This window comes from Xiphophorus maculatus, chromosome 20, assembly GCF_002775205.1.
Source record: "Xiphophorus maculatus strain JP 163 A chromosome 20, X_maculatus-5.0-male, whole genome shotgun sequence".
Lineage (NCBI taxonomy): Eukaryota > Metazoa > Chordata > Actinopteri > Cyprinodontiformes > Poeciliidae > Xiphophorus > Xiphophorus maculatus.
In genome coordinates this window covers 9149035-9170111 of record NC_036462.1, presented here as the reverse complement: position 1 = coordinate 9170111, position 21077 = coordinate 9149035, and the positions used below count along the sequence as shown (strand labels likewise).

Here is a 21077-nt window from a genome sequence, read left to right as displayed (position 1 = left end):
TCAAACAGTGATTGAATAAAACCTGAATCCTATTAAGTGAGGGTAGCTTAAAATAACGTGGTGTAATCTCACTATGACTTAAAACAGGCAGTGACAAACACCTTCCTTATTGTGAGAAAATATGGGTTATATTTTTTTTAAAAATATACAGCTATCAGAGAACACAATATTAAAAGGTTTTAATTTTTTTTTTCCAAAATAGCTTAATTAAAACATTAAAACCAAAACAACATATGTGTAGATTCATTACAGTAAGTGAAATATTCCTTATTTTTATTTCTGGTAATATGGGGGACCATGCAGCTAAAGCAATTAATAGCGTTTCTCCTTTGACCAACAGAAAAGTTTTAATACAGATCAATTTGTGACTCGGCTGAGTCACCCAATATTTCTCCATGAGGATTCACCCAGCCAAATTTTTATGGCCAATCAAATACAATGATGCAATGGTTATTAAAACAGATACTGGCTGATTGAGGAGTGGCTTGATAAAATAGCTGCAAGTCATGACCTGGATACATCTGTATTATGGCTCTTAAAGAAATTGACACTAGCTGCAATCTATGCCTTGTAAATCTCACCGAAAATCTTTACTAGAAATCTCTTCTTGACTGAGACACACACTCCTTATGGCAATTTGGAGAATTAACCTAACAGTCATTTTTGTGGAAGGAACCGGCGTACCCAGAGAGAACACACACACATGCACATGAAGTACATGCAACCTTAATGAAGAAAGGTCCGAGACTGGGAGTTGAATCCTGGACCTTCTTACTGCTACAATGATACCAACGGCGTCACTGTGGAGCCCTACTGCAAGACTAATGCATCCTAAACCACAACTGTGACTGTGAATTGTTTGTTTATACAATAAAACTCAAGACAACGCTCTTGGCTATAACTTTTATTTGTGACAACACTGGAAAAAAAAATAAATCAAGTAAACCCAGTTATTCCATAGTGCTTTGTGTGCCACATTCATTGTTGTTGTTAGTCATGAAAACCTGGTAAATACAAACAAGACATTAATGAGCTTGCATAAAGTTAATTACCTTATGCATGCTCATTAACCCAGAATCATTGCTAAACAAACTACAAAATGTAAATGATGCACAACACACATAAAAAATACAACTCTAGTTTGTGTTATATTTCATCATACCCAACTCATCACCACCACACTGATGTTTAAAAAGTTAAATTAAATCAATCCTTCCACAGTCAAACTTACCATTTTGGCAACAACTCAGTACCAATATTGTCATAACAAAAGTGTAAAAAAGAAATACTGGTTGAACGCAATGTTGGGCAACGAGAACTGTCTGAAGAAACAAAAGACTAAATTACCTCCAAATAAACTTTCTCTGACCTGGTTATTAAATTAGTGTAATTTCATGCAAAGCAATGATGCCTGACTTAATCATAAAATGTGAGAACATGCTCCAGTTGTGCAAAATGTACAGTAGAAGAGCGGCAAACGTAAGTCAACATGCACCAAATACTAAGACCTTAAGTGTCTCATCAACACAGAAGCAGGTGCAGTTTTATGTTGCGTTAGAAGTTAAAGGGTTAAACCTAATAGTGAATGAAATCATAATTGGAACAACAAAAATCCCTTAAATATTCGATCAGAAAGTAAACAGTTAAGGTTAATTAGCAAAAAAGAAGAAAAACATTACTGAGTAAAGCTGATCTCATACACACCTTATAGTTAAGATTTCTAGACCACACCTCTCACACTGTTAAACTACACACTTTTAATACATTTGTTTTTTTTTCTCTTAAATGTGCAGCAGTTCAAAAATACAAAAAACTTTCACAGCATGATATTTAAGCCAGAATTACAAACTCCTGTGAACCTGTTAAACCAATCAAATAAATCATGAGCTACACATTTTGTAAAATGAGTTTACAGCACCTTTGTTATTTTAAACAAAACAAGATCACTGGTCAATGGCAATCTTCACGCCAATAACAAAAAGGACGTACTTGAGCTAATTTGGACACACTTTGCTATATAATATTTTCATTTAAAACGTGTTTATTAAATCTTAATGTCAACTGCTCCATAAATTCAGACAGATGCCATAAACAGCACATTTGCAGATGTATGACTCTATCTTAGCAATAAAACACATTACTTGTGCTCAACATCTAGATATCTGAAGCTAGACAAATAATCTGACCAATTAAATTCTGACATCTGTCTGCAAACAGAAAAACAATACTATAGAACCAACATGGATAACAGTCATACTTGCTGTGCTGTGTTTAAGACAACAGTGAATCAGATCACGTCTCTGTACAAATAATTCTTTGTCGTTGTTCTCAACCCTTTGCAGAGACATGTACAAAGTAAGTTTGGTCAGTTGCGGTTTAAGTAGCGGCAATTTGGTGCATTTTCAACTTGAAGCATAAGCCACATTGGTTCCATCAATGAGATGAGTGATCTCAGCAGACCAAAACAAATCCTAAGAATTGTTTGCATATATAACTTCACTCCACTGAAAATATCTGAAACGACCCATTACCGACCCACAAGATGGATTAGTAACAGAGTACTACAGTAGCATTTTTGACCTTAAGAGCTTTCAGCAGTTAGAAGGTAATACTGAACCAATTAGAGGCTTAACACAGTGTCTGAGGATTCTCCAAATATGTCAAAGGATAATGTGAGGTAGAGGATAACACAAGCAGGCCAACAGACTTTGTCAGACATGAGGGCAAAGGAGTTGGAGGTGGTCGTATCTGTGAAAGGAAGAGAAGATAATACAGCTTTCACACTTCACCAAAATTGGTGTGGCCTGTCTCCTTGGCATGCTCACGGGCCTCCTTTTGTCCCACCAGGCCCGTCTGGCACACCATGCAGCGCAATGCAAAGCGGTTAACATCAGTGAATTGACGCTTGCGGCGGGCCTCGTCCGCCAGTTCAAGGGCTTGGGCCAAGATGATGTCATCAGTGGTAGAGAAGATAGTCTGAGGTGGGGTCTCGGAATGGGGAACCTCTTTTTGCAGAGGGTCATAGTGGATGCCGTCGTAGATAAGCAGCACGCGTTTGTGGTACCCAGCATCCTCTCCGAATCTATCCACCCGAACTGTCTGGGTGTCTACCACGCAGATCTCACACTGGTAAAACTTGGACAGGATGGACACCTCAATGGCTCCCCCCCAGGTGTCGTCACGTTTTATCCATGCGCAGTACTCCTCGTTGGTTTTTCCCAGGACTGCCTCACAGTAAGCTGTAGGGTCACTTGACACTATCTGAGCTATAAGGCTGCGCATTTCGGGGGCACAAGCGGGGTCATACACACCTCCTTCGACTACATAATTCACACTAGTAAAGAGGCAGGAGTTGTCTGCTGGGACGACTCGACGTGCCAGCACAGGAGAGAGTTCCAAGTGGGGTGCTTTCACTATGGGATGATCCTGAGGTTTCAACTTGTTCTTCTCCTCCTCAACAATGAGTGTGTCTCCTGTATAGAATGATACAATAACCCAACACTTGATATTTTTTTTTTTACCAAACTGATTGAAAAGGAACAAAGAAAGATTATATTGGATAAAGGTATCCAACATTAGCTCGTAATAAAGTAATATTGCTATTCTATTAGATCTAGTGCTAAAAATTAAAATCTCATATTTTTCATTCAAGATTCTATTTCTGATTTTAACTGATTTTTTTCTCGCTTTCTTTTCTAAAAAAAAAATAAATAAAAAATTACAAATCTCAGACAATATTTTTCAAAAAGCGGCTTGTATTTCAATTGACCTTTTTCTGAATTGGAAGTATTTTTTAATTACCAAAGCATAGTCATAACATTAGCAGAATAAAGATGCAATTTTACCAGAAAACATCTTTCTTAAAATTACGACAAAAAGTTGTTTTAGTGAGAAAAAAACTTCGATAGAGTTATCAGCGTGACCAGCTCAGTTGGTGTAGACCTTTCTTCTATTTCTAGAAGTAGATCTAGAAAGTATTTTTTATAGAAAGTAATTAAGTACTCTTTATTTTAATTTTTTGTTATTTTTCATGTTGGAATTCTCATAAAATTTGTACTTAGTTCCTATAATATTATTACTTAATTCTGGTAATATTATGACTTTATTCTCATACTACTACAACTATCTTTTGGTAGTAGTATTACTTTATTCTCGTAATTAAAAGAAGGAAAAGAAGCTGGAAAACACGCTTGTCAAACTAATTCTATCTAATACGTTTAGAGTATAAAAGACACATATATAGATATAGATGTCATTGCATTGCTGCATATTCCTGATTCTTAAAAATTACCCTCTTTGAATCAGTGTTAGTATTTTAAAAGCATTAAAATATTTGATTTAATGACAGCATGTCATCCGTATATTTTCCCTGCGTGAAACATACCTGATTTGATGGGATAATCTTTTAAATGGGCATCTAAATTTCGGAGATCAAGGCTGGATGGCGGGTAACCAACCATTATTTTCTGCACATTGCATGGGATCCCTGTTAACTCCTCCACTTTGCTCTTCAGCTCCTGGACGCAGGACTGGTGAGTCAAACCTTGCATTATGTGGCTCCCGTTTTTGGTCTTACAGCGAAGCCGCAACATCTCGCCTGCAAAAAGTATGCAATGTCAAATCTTTGTGTTAAATATCTCTCAAAACCTATGGATATACTCATCCACAGCCACAAATAAGAAGAAAAGCATGAATTTAATTAATTTTACAATTAAACTGAATATCCACAAGACTAGTGTGATCAACATGTTGGGCTATTATAGTTGTCTTTGAGAGATTTTTTCTATTTATTCAGGTCCAACATCTAATCTGGTGGATTTGTTACAGTTTGTTTAACAAATCCAAGTTTTTTTCCAAGTAAGTTTTTTTCTACTTCTTCTGTCTTTATTATTGCATAATACTGAAACAGTATGAGGTAGATCATTCATTTTAACCCAAAATAAAATGCTTGTAAAAAGAAATACAGATGTCTTGACATTTAACACAGTTAACATTTTATTTCTGAGTTTATTACTAACATTTAGAACAGTCCGGGCAAAGCTCTGGGAGTCCCTCCCTTCCAGTGAAGTCATGCTGATTGTGTTGAACTAAAGTCCATTTTATAATTATTAACAGGGATTTTTTAGATTTAACTGATAGGAGAAATCCTGAGCCTGTATTCTCTGAATTACCTCCAATGGATCCTGTTATGATTCAGTCATGATATAACGTGTACTCAGCAGGAAGCTATCATAACCAGGACACGGCTAACCCACTGTAACCCGTGATTTAACTTTTTAAACAAAGCGGCACAGGTCTAGAAAGACAACAGAACTGCTGACCAGTAGGAGAGTAAACACGCGACTGCTCCACTGCTTTGTTTTGGCTTCTTTGTTCCAGTTAACGACTTCATTCATTATCACGATCCTAAATACAGCGGGCTAATCTAATAATACAGCACCAAACCGCCAAATTTAGATTTTTATACCATAAACTTGTAAAATACAGATTTTAACGACAATGTGTTCAAACAGTTTGAGGAGATAAATGAAAGAAACACCCGTCTGAGAGATGTTTACCCTGGCTAACCATGACGTTAATTGTGTTGCTAACATTAGCAGGCTAAGTTAGCCGTCAACCTATCTACGCTCACAAAACAGTTCGAGTCTAAGCTTTCCATATCGTTTACCTGATTAATACACCAATCATTTGGCAACTCTGAAATGTTACACGGTACGTTAAACTTTCAGAAACAGCAAAGTCTGTTGTTGTTTTCTTACCTGACGTTGACTTCTACCCTGCCTGCCTTAGACAAAACACGTAAAGCGAAAGGAAGTGACGTCAGCTGAGCTCTAAGTGAAAACAATCAAACCAGTACTTTTCTTTTTTCTTCACAACTATACAGTTTTTGCTTTTTATTTTTGGGTGTTATTGCTTTCAAAGTTTGTATTCATGTTTATGTGTTATATTGTTTAAAGATTAGTAGTCTTGTCTACGGGAACCTAAAAATTTGTAGTAAAAGAAAAACAATTCTCAAAATTAAGTAATTTTGACATTACAATTTCTGGTTCTTAAAATAGGACATGTTTAGTCTAACTTCATGTCATACTGTGAGGAAAAAATACAGACAATTTTTTATAGGTTTCTTTCACGCTTTAAGGGTATCCAGAATATATATATTTATTTATTTACATATTTTCGACTCGATATTAACACTAGATATGCAAAATGTCGTGTTTTTTGAGTTTGGGAACTAAATTCAAAATATTTGGAATTGTTTTTATTTAAAAAACAACAATTTATGATTAGTTAAAAAAATTATGTGCACATATTTAAAAATACACTCCCTGAGTGGGGATTTCATTTCAGAAAACCACTATGTTTATCCCCTATAAAAAGACTTGACTGAGCACAGTGCTCAACATAGAACACATTTCTGGTTATTGCAAATTGGAGGAAAATTTGTTTGAATAATGTTTTGGAAAAATTCTAATTATATTTATAAGGTATCACCAATCTTACTTGAATGAAATTTCTGAATATCCAGTGCAAATAACTTTATGGAATGAAGAATAAACATATATATATATATATATATATATATATATATATATATATTTTTTTTTAACTAAAAATACATGAGACACAGACAGAGACTGCTTGCTTGTACAAAAGCTTTGCTGTTCTATTGTTATTTTCTATCTACAGAACTTGTTGAGACAACTGTAGGTCAAAAAGATATTCCAAGCACTACATAATGTTTTACATATATATGCATTACCTACTGTAAGAATTGGTCTCTTAACTTTTTTTATTGAAAAATAATAATTTGGAAATGCTTCTTTTGCCTTAATTAATTATTTTGTAATTGTGTTATTTGTATAATTTTATTTTATGGTTTGTTTTTCATTTTAATCTTTACAATACCAGATGTCATCAGACACATTTTATAATGTGTCTGATGACGTATTGTAAAATATTAAATCAGATCATGAGTTACGCAGTACTTAAGTCAAGTTAAGTTTACTTTTAGTGGTTACTTGAGTACAATTTTTAGGTATTCTACCTTTGATTACAAAGGTAATAATAAAAACAGTCTCTTGTAAAATTCTAAATGTTTTTCTGTTTTTTAAAATATGAATCAGCAATATATCATGAACACAAATGGCAAACATGTCCATTTTTAGGCTTAATCTTTTTATCTGCTACAATTCCCAATGGCATCACAGATATGGGTCTCAAATTTGATTTCTGACAGATAAATACAGTTTTCAGGCATTAAGGCAAATAAGTGGTGAAAATGGTATTGATTCCTTCTTAATCACTGCAGCTGTTTGTGGGTGGAAAATATTAAGCAGGAAGGAAACATTTTGTCCTCAAAGTTGGCAACAAGATCATTGGCAAGTATGGCTCGGTGATGCGACAAGCTACTCTAGCTCAAACTGTTTACGAAATGAATACTAGTTCTGTTAGAAATGTGTCAGAGAACGATGCATCACAATTTGATGTGTATTGGGCTGCATGCTGATCATACTGATCACCGGATCAGTATTAATTTTTTTCGAACATTTGAGAAAAATTAAAAAGCTAAAAAAGACAGAAACACATAAAAATTCCTTTATTTATTTGACTACATTCTCTCCAGGACAGATGTAATTGATGATGTCCATTCAATAAGAATCCCTACTACAGAATGCTTGTGCAGCATATACATAGGGTTTCATTGCAAAAATATTTCTATGTCACCTACATTGTCCTGTTGTGAAAACAACTTATTTATAACATTCGGTGTTATATGGAGACACTTATTTCTAGCAATATAGTTGACATTTACTAAGGCATTGCAGTATTTACACAGAAAATGGCACCAAAGCTGTCAAGTACAGCATGTTTTGGTTGACTATTTTCATTTGGTGCACATACACTACTGTATATTAGTGATAAGGGTTTTCAGTCTTAACATGCATAAAGACAGAGTGCTTGAGATAAACAGCAACGTGTTATTTTGCGCTCACGTGTTCATATCTCAAGCGGGAATCTTTCTGTTCCCTGTAATCTTGATATTATCTACAATATGGTAAAAAATTAAAAGGAACAAAGCCCTCCACTGTTTTGACTCATAAAAGACCAGAGAAGCTGTGAAGAAAAGAGGATGCGGATCCAACCTTCACTCAGAAGCGGACACAGCCACTAGTTTCTTCGCTGCTGTCAAAGTCGATTCCTTCACACAGGGAGTCCTTGGCAAAAAAAGAGAGATGTAACCAATATTTATAAATAATTTTCTTAGGATATAAAATGTAGTTTGAAATAACTGACTATCTCTCCAGAGTCCCAGTAGAATTGGAAATGTTGATAATTATTTAGAACGTAACAATGTTTCTTTAACAAATACAACATAAATGAATGAGTTAATAATTAATGTAATTATGGTCTCTGTAATCCTATAGTCTTGTACAACATTAAGACAGTTCTGGGCAGCTGTTTACACACACTCATGTTAGGCTGAGATTTTAATGAATATCCTGAATCTTTCTTTTTTCCAGAACGGAAATATTGCTAAATTAATAACGTTAAAGATTTTAAAGAAATTAATGAACAAGCTTATATCCACTACAAACTTTTTCAAATCCATATGTGGTCAAAAAGGCACATACATTTATGCCCCCACTAATGTCTGAAAGGAAACCGTGTTTTTTTCATAGCCATAAACCAGCTGGTGGAATCATTCTGTCTGGCTATTTGAGCATTGTTCTTGTCAATATTGATAGAACTAAATTGAAGTGGTTGGATCCCTGGCACAGATTTCTAAACATAGTTCACAAACTCTCTGTAGGGTTCATAAGTTTGATATTAACTTGCTTGTTCCATTCCAAACCCATTTTTGATGTGTCCAACTGAAACACCCAGTTGAGTCCAACTTTCAACCATCTATCTGTTGATTTGAGGTGAAGTTAATTAGCTGATAATCCCTTTTTTCAATTATTACAATAATTTGCAATATAAGATCAAAACAAACTTTTATGATTCTACTGCCATCGTGCTTGACATTTGGAACAGAGTTCTAGGTTTGAAAGCATCACTTTTATTGATTGCTGTCTCATCTAACTATAAAACGTTTCTCCAGAAGGCATTTGGCTTGTCATGTGGCCAGCTCATTTTTTCTTGCTTGGCTCCTTCTTAAAACCCCTGAAAAAAAATCTGTTGCTGGCAGATAATGACAGGTTTGACTTTGACAGTTCCTAGGTTTTTCTTCAACATCATCAACCAGTTCCATTCATCTGAGACGGGCAGGTTGAGTAAGGTGGTTAAAACTTGAACAAAGAGTTTCTCAAACATGGTAATGATTACAAACAGTCATCAAAACTGATTTTACAATAAATAAGACAATCCCCAACCCTATCTGTTGAAAATTTGTGAATCATGCCAGAGTCTATACCAGGAACAAACCAATTTTGGTCACCACTGGTGTAAAGAAGAAAGATCATAATGCAGTCAGAATAAACCCACAAGCTTACTGATGGCAAAACAGAAAGTTTTCTTATGCTTCCAATTCTAGTCTCTTAAAATGACTGATGTCATAGCCATATAATCATTCTACGTTGGCAAAAAAACATTGTTCTAGCCAGCTTTTAAATTCTAAACATAAAACCACTGATGTCCATGTGAACTTCTTGAACTTTACCGAAGCAGCTATTGATTTCTATGATACACAGTATGCATCCAATCAGTAAATATTTTTTATCAATATTTTACTACATTACGAAATCTCAAGAACCAACATTATTAAGTCTCACAGATAATAATTTGTGAATTAGCCTTATGTAAGAGTATCAATTAATCAATGTATGATAGTGTACTTTAGATAATGTTGGTGAGGCAATAAAAAACCTGACAGTAACTTTCCCTGTGCAACAGTAATGGGAAATAACAGAAACCAGATCAACAGAAAACCATAAAAATAAAACAAGACCATAAGAAATCTTAATTATTACACATATTTTCACATATGGGTCATTAGACAATGAATTGAAGGGTGGTAAAGAAAGTAAACGGTTGGCTACTGATATTAAGTCTCAAATACTCACAAACAACTGCTTCCTGTCCGAGTCTGTAACACAAGTTTGGAAAAAGCGGAGAGAGAGAACACAGATAGACATGGGGAGAAGGGCAGAAGCTCTGTACCATAATGCAAGGCCAATGAATGAACAACACTTCCATGTATGAATATGCTTGAAATGTTAGGAATATCACTCAAATTACTTAATTATTTATTTATTTATTTTTGTGTAGTATATTTCTTAATCTGGGACCTGAGTCCAAATTTTGTACCACAAACAAGCAAGGTGGTATGACAATAAAAAAATAAATAATTGAATAATTTTTTTCTCCTAACTTTTGCAAAACATTTATGTCATATTTGTTTGATTATTTGAAGGTAGTGATTGTACAAAATACTCCTAATGTTTGTGTGTCATTTGTTAACAGAAAAACTTAACAACAAAGCAAAGAAGTGACATGCTATTCTGCATATTCAAGCTGGGGACAATGTTTTGTTGAGGTACGGATCATGCGGGATGATCAGTAAAAAGAGAAAGCAGATTTTTCTAGATGCAAAACATGCCCGGAGAAAGAAATACAAACACAGCAGTGAAATTTATGTAAGTCATTTGCAGCTTACACACACTGAATCATCAAGAAAGCCCAGAACAGAGTCAAGAGGATGCTTAACACAGGGTTATAACTGTGGTGGAACGTGACTGATTACAGGTGACAGTGACAGACTTAGAGGGTGAGCCTGTAACTCTGCCACTAACTTGGCTTTGCAGTCTCTCTGGCATCAGAGCCGAAGGGGTAGGGGCAAGCGGTAGCCATGGCTGATTTCCCGCGCTGTAGAGCCTGGGCCGCTTCACCTGGTCGTAACTGGACAAGGGAGTGTAACTATTCCGGCGATGTATGAGAGCAGAGTCCCTCGGAACCTTACCCTGGTCAGAAGATGAAATACCGCAAGGGTTAAAGAAAAAAGATCGGGGGACAGATGAGATGGGGGAACCACCTGAATGGACACAGCCATTCTAAATACCTGCCCACATTAATGGACAGATACAGTGGAGCTCTGACTGACAAGAAAAAAACCTGCATCGGAAAGTATGTATCATAATAGAAAAACTAGAGTCCCTTACAGAAGTGTCACATTTTGTCACATCTGAAATATACATGTCTGAAGTGGAAGGATGAGGAGAATACATTTATTACAAATAAAAACAATTACATTTTGTTGCCAATTTCACTGTCGTGTCTTTGTGCAACGACAATAAAATAAGTCTAAAAGCTGAAAAATATAGTGTGCACATCATACTTTCAATAAAAAAAGACATTATTTTCTTTCAATTTTACATAATGCGCTGCTTTTTGTTCTCTACCAAATTAAAGAATATTGATAAAATCTCAAGAAGGTCAATGCTATGAATACTTTTGTATGGCACTGCATTTAAAGTTGGAAAATCTGGCCTAATTGTGCCTCACACTCTTTTTTCAGATACACACAATAATTGAATCAAGATGCAGTCATATTTAATGGTAATAATGAAGTCAGCCAAGCAGTTTGCATTATCAGCCACAGCTTCCAGGGAGCTAAAATATGAGTAAAAGTAAACCTTATTTAAAAGTGTTAGGTTCAGAGCTCAAGCCAAGCTGATTAATTAAAGTTAAAGATAGAAGAGGCAGAACAAAACTGGGCTGTACAGAAAGGCATCAGCAAAGCCTCACATGAAGGGATCCAGTGCAGCTGCGGCGCCAATGTGTTGAACTAACAGACACAACAAACAACACTTTGGTAGCATTTAAATCAGATGCTGACAATTTCAATCAATCAAATCGATAAAAATATGTCACATTTAATGCATTAACTCAACACAGTAGCACTAAAATTAGCAAATGGATATCAATTGTAGTTTTTGAAACTCAGACTTACAAGTGGCCGGTCTCGGTGTGTGTTTACCGCCTCCACATTCAGATAAAACATTTCCACTTTACAACCTACAAGAAAGAAAAGTTTGAATGCACTGGATGCTTGTGAATGCTGCTTTTTAATTAGACAGTCATAGTTACTGGTATAACTTACCATATGCAACTGGAGTTAGCTTAAGCACTGTGTGGAGTGGACATTTCATGTAAGGGAGATCATCTGTGGAATAAAGAACAAAGTATATCATATATCAGCATCTTCTTGTGAGATTGGCTACACATTTTAATGTGTATGTGTTTGTTTGACCTGCACTCTTGTCCAGGAAGTAAGCCAAGAGACAGCGCATCACCGCCTGGTGGCAGATAACCAGGACATTTCCCTGTCTCTCTAACTCCATGATAACTGGCTCAAGGCGCTGTACAAGATCTTGGTAGGACTGATGGAGAGGAAGAGACAAGAGGATATAACAGTTGCTACACCAACAATACAGCTAACTATAAGAAAGTTAATTATTTCCAGGAATAAAAAATGGTCCTGATGGTCACCTCTCCTCCTGGGTAGCGGTAATGGTATTTATCCTGGTCTCTCAGAGCAAACTCCTCTGGAAAGGTCTCCTGGATCATTTGATAAGTCATCTCCTCACACACACCCTTGGGAACAATAATAAAATAAATGTTGATGCAGTTGATATATTTGGCAGTAAAATGTATCAAACAATTCTGAAAAAAAAAAAAACAGAAATAAAGAAATGGAATTCCATCTATATAAAGACTATCCCAGCAAGCCATTTTTATCCCTAAACAGGGCTGAGAATCAAACATATGGGTGATGTTTATATCAATCACATATGGTTCTGATGCACTCAATAAGACGCTTCTTTGATTTTAGCTTGCGTGAGATATTATGTCCTTCTAAACCACAAGGCTTCATGAAGCTAACAAGTTTACTAAGCGCATAATGAGGTGAATTGGGTTCTTTGGTACTGACAGCATCAATCTCATTGAGGATTTTCCACTGCTCATATGGCACACTGAGTTCCTCTGCTGTCTGGATGGTCCTCCTCAGCTGGCTCGTCCACACCTTCAAATCCGAGAGCTCATACTCTTCAATAAAATCTCTCAGGGCGTGGGCAAACTGGGAAATGAGGAACAGGTGTAGTTGAGTTTGATTATTTTACTTGGTAATGCTCTTTTATCATGGGAAAACAGAAAATTAGAAGAATTAAATAATAAAAAAAGAATTGTGTGTATTTTAGCAGTTCTTAGCTCCAATAAGAATAAATGCTGTTTTTGTGTTATTTGTTAGGCTAAGGACTAAGGTGTGAATTGAGTTTAGGTTAGGTTTTTGAGTTAGACATGTACTAGCAATGATTAGGTGCAGGGTAAGGATTAGGTTAGGCCATAGAAATAAATGAAAAATGAATGGAAAGAATGCATAGTTCATGTGAAGATAGAAAGATGTAATATGTGTTTGTGCATGTCCTACAACAGTAAGGTATAGACTTTTCTCATCTTAAGACTGGCTTTGCAGCATATAAGAAGTGGTGAAGGAAACAACAGGCTGCTATACCTTTTTTCCTCTTGGAGAAAGCTCAGCGTCTCCTCCGATCCGTCCTTCCACATTGTGGTTGCTCTCTCCGTGTCGACACAGGTAAATGGAGTGTGAGTGGACATGGATGTTCATGAGGTAATAGACTATCTTGCTTTGGATGTAATCCTGCACTCGGTTCACCAGAAAACGCTGGCCCACATTTATAACCTTGATAAAAGAGAGGTCCCTGCAGGGGCATTGGAGGAAATGTCTGGTAAACACCGCCATCTGGTGTTTAATTTCTGAATCACAGCTTCCTACAACGTCAACATTACTTTTTTCTTACAGATACAGTGAAGAGATTGTTTACTGTATAAAGTATTTGACAAATTCTTACTTGTCATAGTCATCAGGATCTAACGGTTGATAGGTGACCTTGTAGCACTCAATCCGTTTCAGGAAATCCTCCATTACCCTCTCTCTGTGCTTCTCAGGGTAATCTGGACTGGAGACTTTAACTTCCTGCAAAAGACATGGGACCTGTTTAAATATCTTTAACAAGCAGTGCATCTATTACTGTGAACATTACCAGATCAAGGCCGTGATAAAGATCAGAAGTCAAACCTTTACAGACGGGTGACATAAGTTCATACCAGAATATTAGCAGCAATGACATCTGGGTCATCACACACTGACTCCACAAAGAACACCTGTTGGAAAAAGAGCCGACTGCTTGGTCAGTTTACATTGATCATTTGTGAAATTCACATCTGACTACGTCATACAGTTTTCCTTAAGGAAAATGTTATAGATATGTTGAAATGTTTTATTCAATTGTCAATTTGTGCTATTTCTGAGAGAATGACTGATAGATCCTTAATAGGAACTGGATCAAATTGAGATAATTTGATACTTCACTTTGAAAATAGAGATACATACGATACAGTTTTTACTAAACAAGTCAGAGCAATGCTTCTTGAAGAATTGTGTTTTGTATTCAACTTTATTCAGTATCCCAAATCAACTTTGGGATGACAGAATATGCATGAGTTGCATTAAAAACAATTAAAATAAGAAGTTATTTCTAAGCATTGATTATTGTTGGCCAGGTGCATAAAAAGTTAAAGTTTTATTAGATTTGTGTACGCCTTACATTTGGTTGCCCTGTTATGCTCAGAGAGACAAGAGAAATAAACTCGGTTTTTATTTCTGTTCAGATGTATTTCATATGTAAGTGATTCTAAAGATGCTTAAAAAATGTTCTCTTTCTTGAATCCTAAGTGCTGAACAGTTTCTCTTGCCATCTACAGAGACATATACATCAGACACTTCTGAAATTATTGGGGATATCCTGATTAAGATATGCTGTTTTTTCAGTACATCTTCACTCTCATTTCTTTCACTTGCTGCCAGTGAGTACTGTCTTACTGCTGCCTCTAGCAGAGCTGACCTAGTTCTGTACCGCAGTTTGTGGAAAACAGGCGCAGTCAAACAGAATGTCAGCAGAATCGGAGGAGACAGATCTTCGAGGGATACTACCCTTAGACACCTGAGTACTTTCGGTTCATTTAGCTAACTTGGGAAAGGACTTCATCAAATCAGCACAGAATGGAGAAAGCTTTAAGGGATGAGAGAGAAAAAGGTTTGCAGAAAGGGAGGTCATGTTGGATGGTCACCCCATCAGTTTTATGTTACGATTTAAGACGTTTGGGACAAGAATAATCCCTTGGTCTCTCAATGCCACAACAACACGTAACATGGTGGCACCTAAGACATGAGGAAAAATACCAAAATGTTCCCTCATCGAAAACTAGAAAAACCTAAAGTTCCAATCATTGATGGATTTTAATGCTTTCAATAAAAATACAAATTGAAAATGTACTATATGTGCTGCATTGAATAAACAACGTGTCAAAAAAATAATTTTGCGCAACAAAACACATTTCCACTCAAAAGGAAAACAAAACAAAAACACAGACAAGTTAAAGCCTAATTAAAACTGGTGATGAATGACGTGAGAATTTCTGACCAAATAATTTCCAATATCTGTTGCTGTCCTGTTGCTTATCATTTTACATCAAGTAAAAAGTTGTGATGAAACATGCTAAGATGTGTTACTGTAATATGTTAAAACAGAAATTAGAAACAGCTTGAAAGTTTCTATTAAATTAGACATTAAATACTCAAACACGCAACCAAATATAAGCTATCTTTATGGTTTTAATCATTTTAAAGATGTAGATTGTATTATAGTTTCCACGTTATTTTTTGTGACGTATGTAATGGGTTTCTCTTGCAAATGATCAAATGAGTCTCAGGAGAATTTTCCCATATGAATAAAGGATTATTAATACATTTATGATATGGAGCAAGCTGTATTTTACTGAGCTTCAGCACCCAACTTAGATCAGTTTTAAAAGCAGATTAAAAAATCCTTAGTGAAACCTGCTATAGTCTTTGTAAAATTACAAAAATTAGAGTCACAACATCTAGTTCTGAGCATTTTTCTCTGATCCCCCTTCTCTGCTTGTTAGAACCTATGTATTATCCAATAACATGCACTCATCCTCTACGAATCTTAGGAGTAGAAGGCCAGTTCACAGTATGAATCCTGTTATAGCTGTTCAACCACAGAAATTCAAGGCTAGCTTTCATTTGTAAAAGCTTCTGGCTGCACATTCAACCGGCATGAATAAATAAAATAAAATACAGTTTCACCTTGAAGCCATTCTCTTTCACGAAAGCTTGAATAAGATCTCGCCGATCCCTCGTTGTGTTTGTTGCATCAAAAACCTGGCAACAGGCAGAAAACAGAGATAAACATTTGGAGGACACTGTAGCATCACAACTTTGCCAGATAGGTTAATGTTTTGTAATTAAAAGACATTGAAAATAGATGGAAACTTACTGCAATCTGACCCCCCTCCTCTGTTAGGTAGACCCTCACGTCCTGCAAAGCCACCAGAGCACACTGCCTGTGGACAGGAGGAGAATGCAATCACAATTTCAAAAACAATAATAAAAATTACATTATAAAAGTATGACAGTAAAAAAAAAAGATTAAATGCTATAATTCTGTGTGGAGTATAATTTTTAAAATCAAAATTAACTCCAGTTATATTCAGCTACATTCAGTTAGATTCAATCAATACATTTTTATGGGACAGAATTTAGATGGATTGCTAAAAGTTGTCTGCCAAAGAATACACTACCCCAATTAAATTCAGGCATACAAAAAAAAAAACTCTGTATATTTTCAATGGAGAATTATTTCTTTTTGATAACTAAAGTTAAAGGTATTTATGGAATGTATGCACAGGCTGCAAACTCTCAACTTTATCTCAGGCACAGTCACATTCTTGTTGGTGGGAGGGTTCAAGAATTACAGTTTTGTGATATGTAGAGCTATTTCAAACTATGTTTTGAGGACAAAAGCATCCTCAGCTGTATGAGTAAAGCAAGCATAAGGTAGCCTGTTGATCCCACATGTGGAATTTGCATTTGGAAACTTGTGACTTGAATCCGAATGTGGCTAAAGCTCTTATCTCTACAAAGAAAACTGGCCAATCTTAGGCTGCAAAACAAAACAACTGCTTCAGGGAAATGGTGGGAACATTCAGAGCAGCCAAATCAGCAGTTCGTTATATTTTGTGGTAAAGACGAAAGAATGCACTGGAGAGGCTCGAACATCTACAGAAGACAGTGGAGCTCAATGGTGAGAAGATATTTCTCATGGTAAAGTGATGTCTCTGTCTGCCAAATGAGAAGTGTTTTCTAGAAGATAAACATGTCAATTTCCAACTCTATGACAAGCCTCAAAAACAGAATGGCTAGACTAGATAAAAAAAAAAACAATAAGAAGACTTTTCTGAGACAAGATGCGTTCTGAAAAAAAAAATCAATCTGCAGCAGAATGATGCAAAGGAAAAGAGTCACACAATCAAAAACACCAACAATGATCTGGAAAACGCAGATAGCCAAATTGATGAAAAAAGTCTCATACTGCTTTTTATACTTATGATTTCAAATAGTACCCCTGCATATTTTTCTGGAATGTAAAGGGGTATGCTGATTTCCAGTACTCAGCCTGTGAAACAGACTAGCTGCAGCACATCAAACAAAACTGAAGGCAGAAAGATTCATCTGGCAAAAATGCACAAAGAAGTGAATTCATTCCTCACCCGCCTTCAGGTCCAGACTTCACTCAGTAGTTTCTACAAAGGATTCTTAAAATGCCCATGCATCCTCTCTCCACTTCTCTAAATCCAAATAACAGACTATTATTACAAAATGTAAAAACTACAACTAGAATCCCTTTCAGTCGTCTCCTCTGACAACAAAATGACTCAACCTGAGTAATATTGATAACCGGATTGCTGTGCAGCACAATGGAGAGCTTGTGTCGCAGAGTGACAGCAGCAGCTTGTTTGACATCTAGGTCACAATTCAGCACTGGGACACTTTTTCATGGTAGCCATGCATTACAAATTCCATTTCAATTACTTTAACAGGACAAAATCATGAGAGAAGAAGAGCCTTCTTACTTCTGGTTAAGCCTTTTGGGGAACTCAGAGCAGATTTGGAGTTGACAGTGTTGACTCATACAAAATTCTGGTGGTCATAGTGTGTTTTATGCCTCTTTGTAGATGTGTGTGAGTATCAGTTTAGATTAGCACAAAAAATTTGGCTGACTGTGGCCGAACTTTGACTGCTGGCCAGCAAAACAGCTTAGTCACTGATGCAGCTGAAGGGTGCAGAATGGAGGAAATGAAACACGCAGATAGCAGTGATACTACAGCTTCTCTTGATATCACACAGAAAATGAACACTCTTCGTAAAGACACCCAAAGATAACTCCTATTTGGCCACAAAATGAAACTTACTTTCTTATTTTCATGGCCTCCTCGTTGTCGTGGCGGAAGAAATCATAAGATTTATAGGCTCTGACTGCCTCTCTGCGATACACACCCAAGTTAAACACTGTGAAATAAAAACACTTCATCAATATAATACACACACTGTCATTCTAGAAAAAAATAAACAAATACCCACTGATTTTATCCAAAATGTTAGTCCCTACTCAATGTTCTAGCATATATAGTAGTATCTTGAATTGTCAATTGTCAACATTATGTGGATGAAATAGTTAAAACAAATATATTTCATGCTTTGTTTTAAATGTATTTATCATCTTATTCCTATCTTGTTTTGAATTTAAATACTATTAAGAATCTGAAATAAATATTCAAAATTGAATCCAGATGAAGATATTGCTGTTTATTGATCCATGTTTGTTCATTTCAAGTATAACATTTTAATGCATTTCTATGAAATGTCTTGAATCTTCCATGATTTCTTAATGTTTCGTTTTGAAAAAAATCCAGTAGTTCTTTGAGTCTTTTAAGCTGTGTTGAGTGTTAAGTCTAACAAAGTTTTGAAGCGCTAAAAAAATCTTTCCTTTGGACTTTGGCTTCTAAAATGTGAGCAGGACGTCATGTTGTTTAGTGTGTTTCAATAATTTGAATGGCATGGTATAGAAAATGCATAAAAGAGCAGCCAACATCTACAGGAAATGTTTGAAAGAACCTTCAAAAAAGCCTAAAATGCGCCAGATCATTTTAAAAGCTTTAAGAAAGTCTGTGTTCTTAGAAGCAAAACATTTATACAAAAATATTACTTATAGTAATGTTTTTTTATTATCCTTTTCATCCTGTACTTTTTTCTAAGGGTTTATTATTACTGTGTTACATTGTAGGCAAACTCAGGATGTAAGATATGTATTTTATTTATTTTAAAATAGAGAATAGTGCATAGAAATGTTTCATTGATGTCTAATATGCAAGTCAATATGCTGGACTTCCTAAGAATAAAATGTCGCTCCTCAAGCTTCACCTTTGGTTGGAACTCCAATCCAGTTGAGATAACGTGTGAGTTTCTTTGACATGTAGGTCTTTCCTCTGGCAGGCAGGCCGATCATCACGATCACTGTTGGAGAGTTTGTCATATAAGAAGCCCAAGCTGTAAGACAGATCCCAAAAAATTAATGACCAGCATAGATGAGATCAAGTCATATGACTGCCAACATGTTATAGAATATATCAAATTGGGTATTTTGTTGCAAACATAATAACTAGGCCATCATCTGTAGACTGGACAAAAATAATTGTCTCTTTGGACACAAATATCCTTTGTGGTCTCAGTTCAAAGACGAAATGAGCAGTGGAAACATCATGGGAATGAAAAGCAATTTTCTTAAGAATAATGGAAAGAAAGTGTCACACAAAGTTTTTTTTAAATTGCCAGTCAGAATTGACCTTTTGGTCATCTTGGCCAACAGTCGCTTACTAACCTATGTGTAATTTGGAACCTTAAACAAATAACCTTCAGTACAAAAGATGTGATTAAAAAAAGCATTTGTAAATTGGAACCGGAGTGGAGTGGACAAAGCATGAGGTCACATTACAAATGAACCTGGATTCTTGACGCAGTCACGCAGAACTTACTCAAATCTAATTGTAGAAAACCAACAGGGAGTTCACTTACAACATTTCTTCTCCTTGCATCTCGGGTCTGTTCTTTTGTCTTCTGTGGAGTTTGTGGAAGCTCCATTGTCTCTTTGGGTGCAGGACATGTCGAAATTTAATCAGTTTTTATCTAAATGAAAAAAAAAATATCTGCACATTCTCAAGGGGACGTTGTCCAAACTGATCTCTATATGAGGGAATGAAAAAAGATATAGAAAAGGCAACATTTAAAGAATTGTTTCCATGCAAATTCCAGAAAAAAACCTGCGCCAAAATTAAACATATCTATTAGTATCTGAAGGTTATGACTTTATGTATCCCTGGCAACATCGATTGCTCATTTGTATGTAGAGGACCGGAGACACTGCCGCTACATCATCTATTCGATTACAAAAATATTTTATCAAAATCATGCGACGCGACCTCTAATGACCAAAAATGTGGACATTTGTTTGACATTATCTGCACAAGTCGCATTTCCTTCAGCATAACATACAATGCATGGATACATTTACCTGATCGCTTTGCAAATCCGAGGATCCTTTTAAACTATGGCACCGCCTCTGCAGGATTTAAATGCGAATAAATCCCCGGATCAGCAGGACCGACAGTCCGAACCGGACACTGCGGTCGGAGGAGCCAGTCTGGTCGGTTGGCCTGTCCTTCGTGTTGAGGCGCGTCCACAGCGCGCTGGCGTCTGTCCGAGCTGGAGGTGCGTCTCCACGTCAGATTCAGATTTTTTTTCTCTCTCTCACTCTACCGTAAAGCTGAGAATAGAAGCAGTTCTATGGCAGCGCCATACACTCTACACTGTACAGCAGCATTTCACCATTTGAAAATCATTAAAAAAACAAACGAACAAAAGCAAACTAAAAGGGATCTAAAAAGATAAGACAAATGAGAAGGCTAACTTCAAATATTTATACAAAATATTACTTATAGTAATATTTTTTTTAAATAAAAGTGAATACCAACTTTTAAAATTTGCTTAATTTCTTTGTGAAATGATCTTTTTCTCCCGCTGAAAAAACATGAAATTTACATGACATTTATCTGCTATTTACAGATAAAAAGTCCCA

General features: G+C 35.9%; 2 protein-coding genes across 4 annotated transcripts; both read right to left on the bottom strand.

Annotated features, from left to right (window-relative positions):
* Window positions 1-891: 891 nt before the first annotated feature.
* Window positions 892-5831, bottom strand: yod1 (YOD1 deubiquitinase). Its single transcript, XM_005802187.2, has 3 exons — window positions 5760-5831; window positions 4385-4597; window positions 892-3473 (listed from the first exon to the last, which is right to left on the bottom strand). Exons 2-3 carry the CDS (start codon window positions 4590-4592, stop codon window positions 2779-2781), a joined length of 903 nt encoding a protein of 300 aa, XP_005802244.1. The 5' UTR covers window positions 4593-4597; window positions 5760-5831; the 3' UTR covers window positions 892-2778.
* A 1751-nt stretch (window positions 5832-7582) lies between these two features.
* On the bottom strand, window positions 7583-20724 carry LOC102217518 (6-phosphofructo-2-kinase/fructose-2,6-bisphosphatase 2). Of its 3 annotated transcripts, XM_005802188.2 has the most exons (17): window positions 20514-20724; window positions 20018-20185; window positions 19367-19492; window positions 18358-18454; window positions 16383-16449; window positions 16193-16267; window positions 14128-14184; window positions 13872-13996; window positions 13514-13721; window positions 12932-13078; window positions 12490-12594; window positions 12251-12380; window positions 12101-12163; window positions 11951-12015; window positions 10794-10961; window positions 10065-10087; window positions 7583-8216 (listed from the first exon to the last, which is right to left on the bottom strand). In XM_005802188.2, the coding sequence occupies exons 2-17, from the start codon at window positions 20103-20105 to the stop codon at window positions 8147-8149; spliced, it is 1614 nt and encodes a 537-aa protein (XP_005802245.1). In that variant the 5' UTR covers window positions 20106-20185; window positions 20514-20724; the 3' UTR covers window positions 7583-8146. The 3 variants fall into 3 exon arrangements, with proteins under 3 accessions (XP_005802245.1, XP_023180688.1, XP_005802246.1); XM_023324920.1 differs by lacking the exon at window positions 10794-10961; XM_005802189.2 differs by lacking the exon at window positions 10065-10087 and having other exon boundaries at window positions 20514-20723.
* Between the last annotated feature and the right edge of the window lie 353 nt (window positions 20725-21077).

Excerpts from the sequence above, each read along its gene's own strand:
- LOC102217518 (XM_005802188.2), bottom strand. The coding sequence starts at position 20,105 with ATGTCCTGCACCCAAAGAGACAATGGAGCTTCCACAAACTCCACAGAA. Across the intron at positions 14,185-16,192 it reads TGAAAGAGAATGGCTTCAAG|GTGTTCTTTGTGGAGTCAGT; the intron begins GTGAAACTGTAT and ends TTTTTCCAACAG. Across the intron at positions 10,088-10,793 it reads CAGAGAGACTGCAAAGCCAA|ACTCGGACAGGAAGCAGTTG; the intron begins GTTAGTGGCAGA and ends CTTGTGTTACAG.
- yod1 (XM_005802187.2), bottom strand. The coding sequence starts at position 4,592 with ATGTTGCGGCTTCGCTGTAAGACCAAAAACGGGAGCCACATAATGCAA. Across the intron at positions 3,474-4,384 it reads AGATTATCCCATCAAATCAG|GAGACACACTCATTGTTGAG; the intron begins GTATGTTTCACG and ends CATTCTATACAG.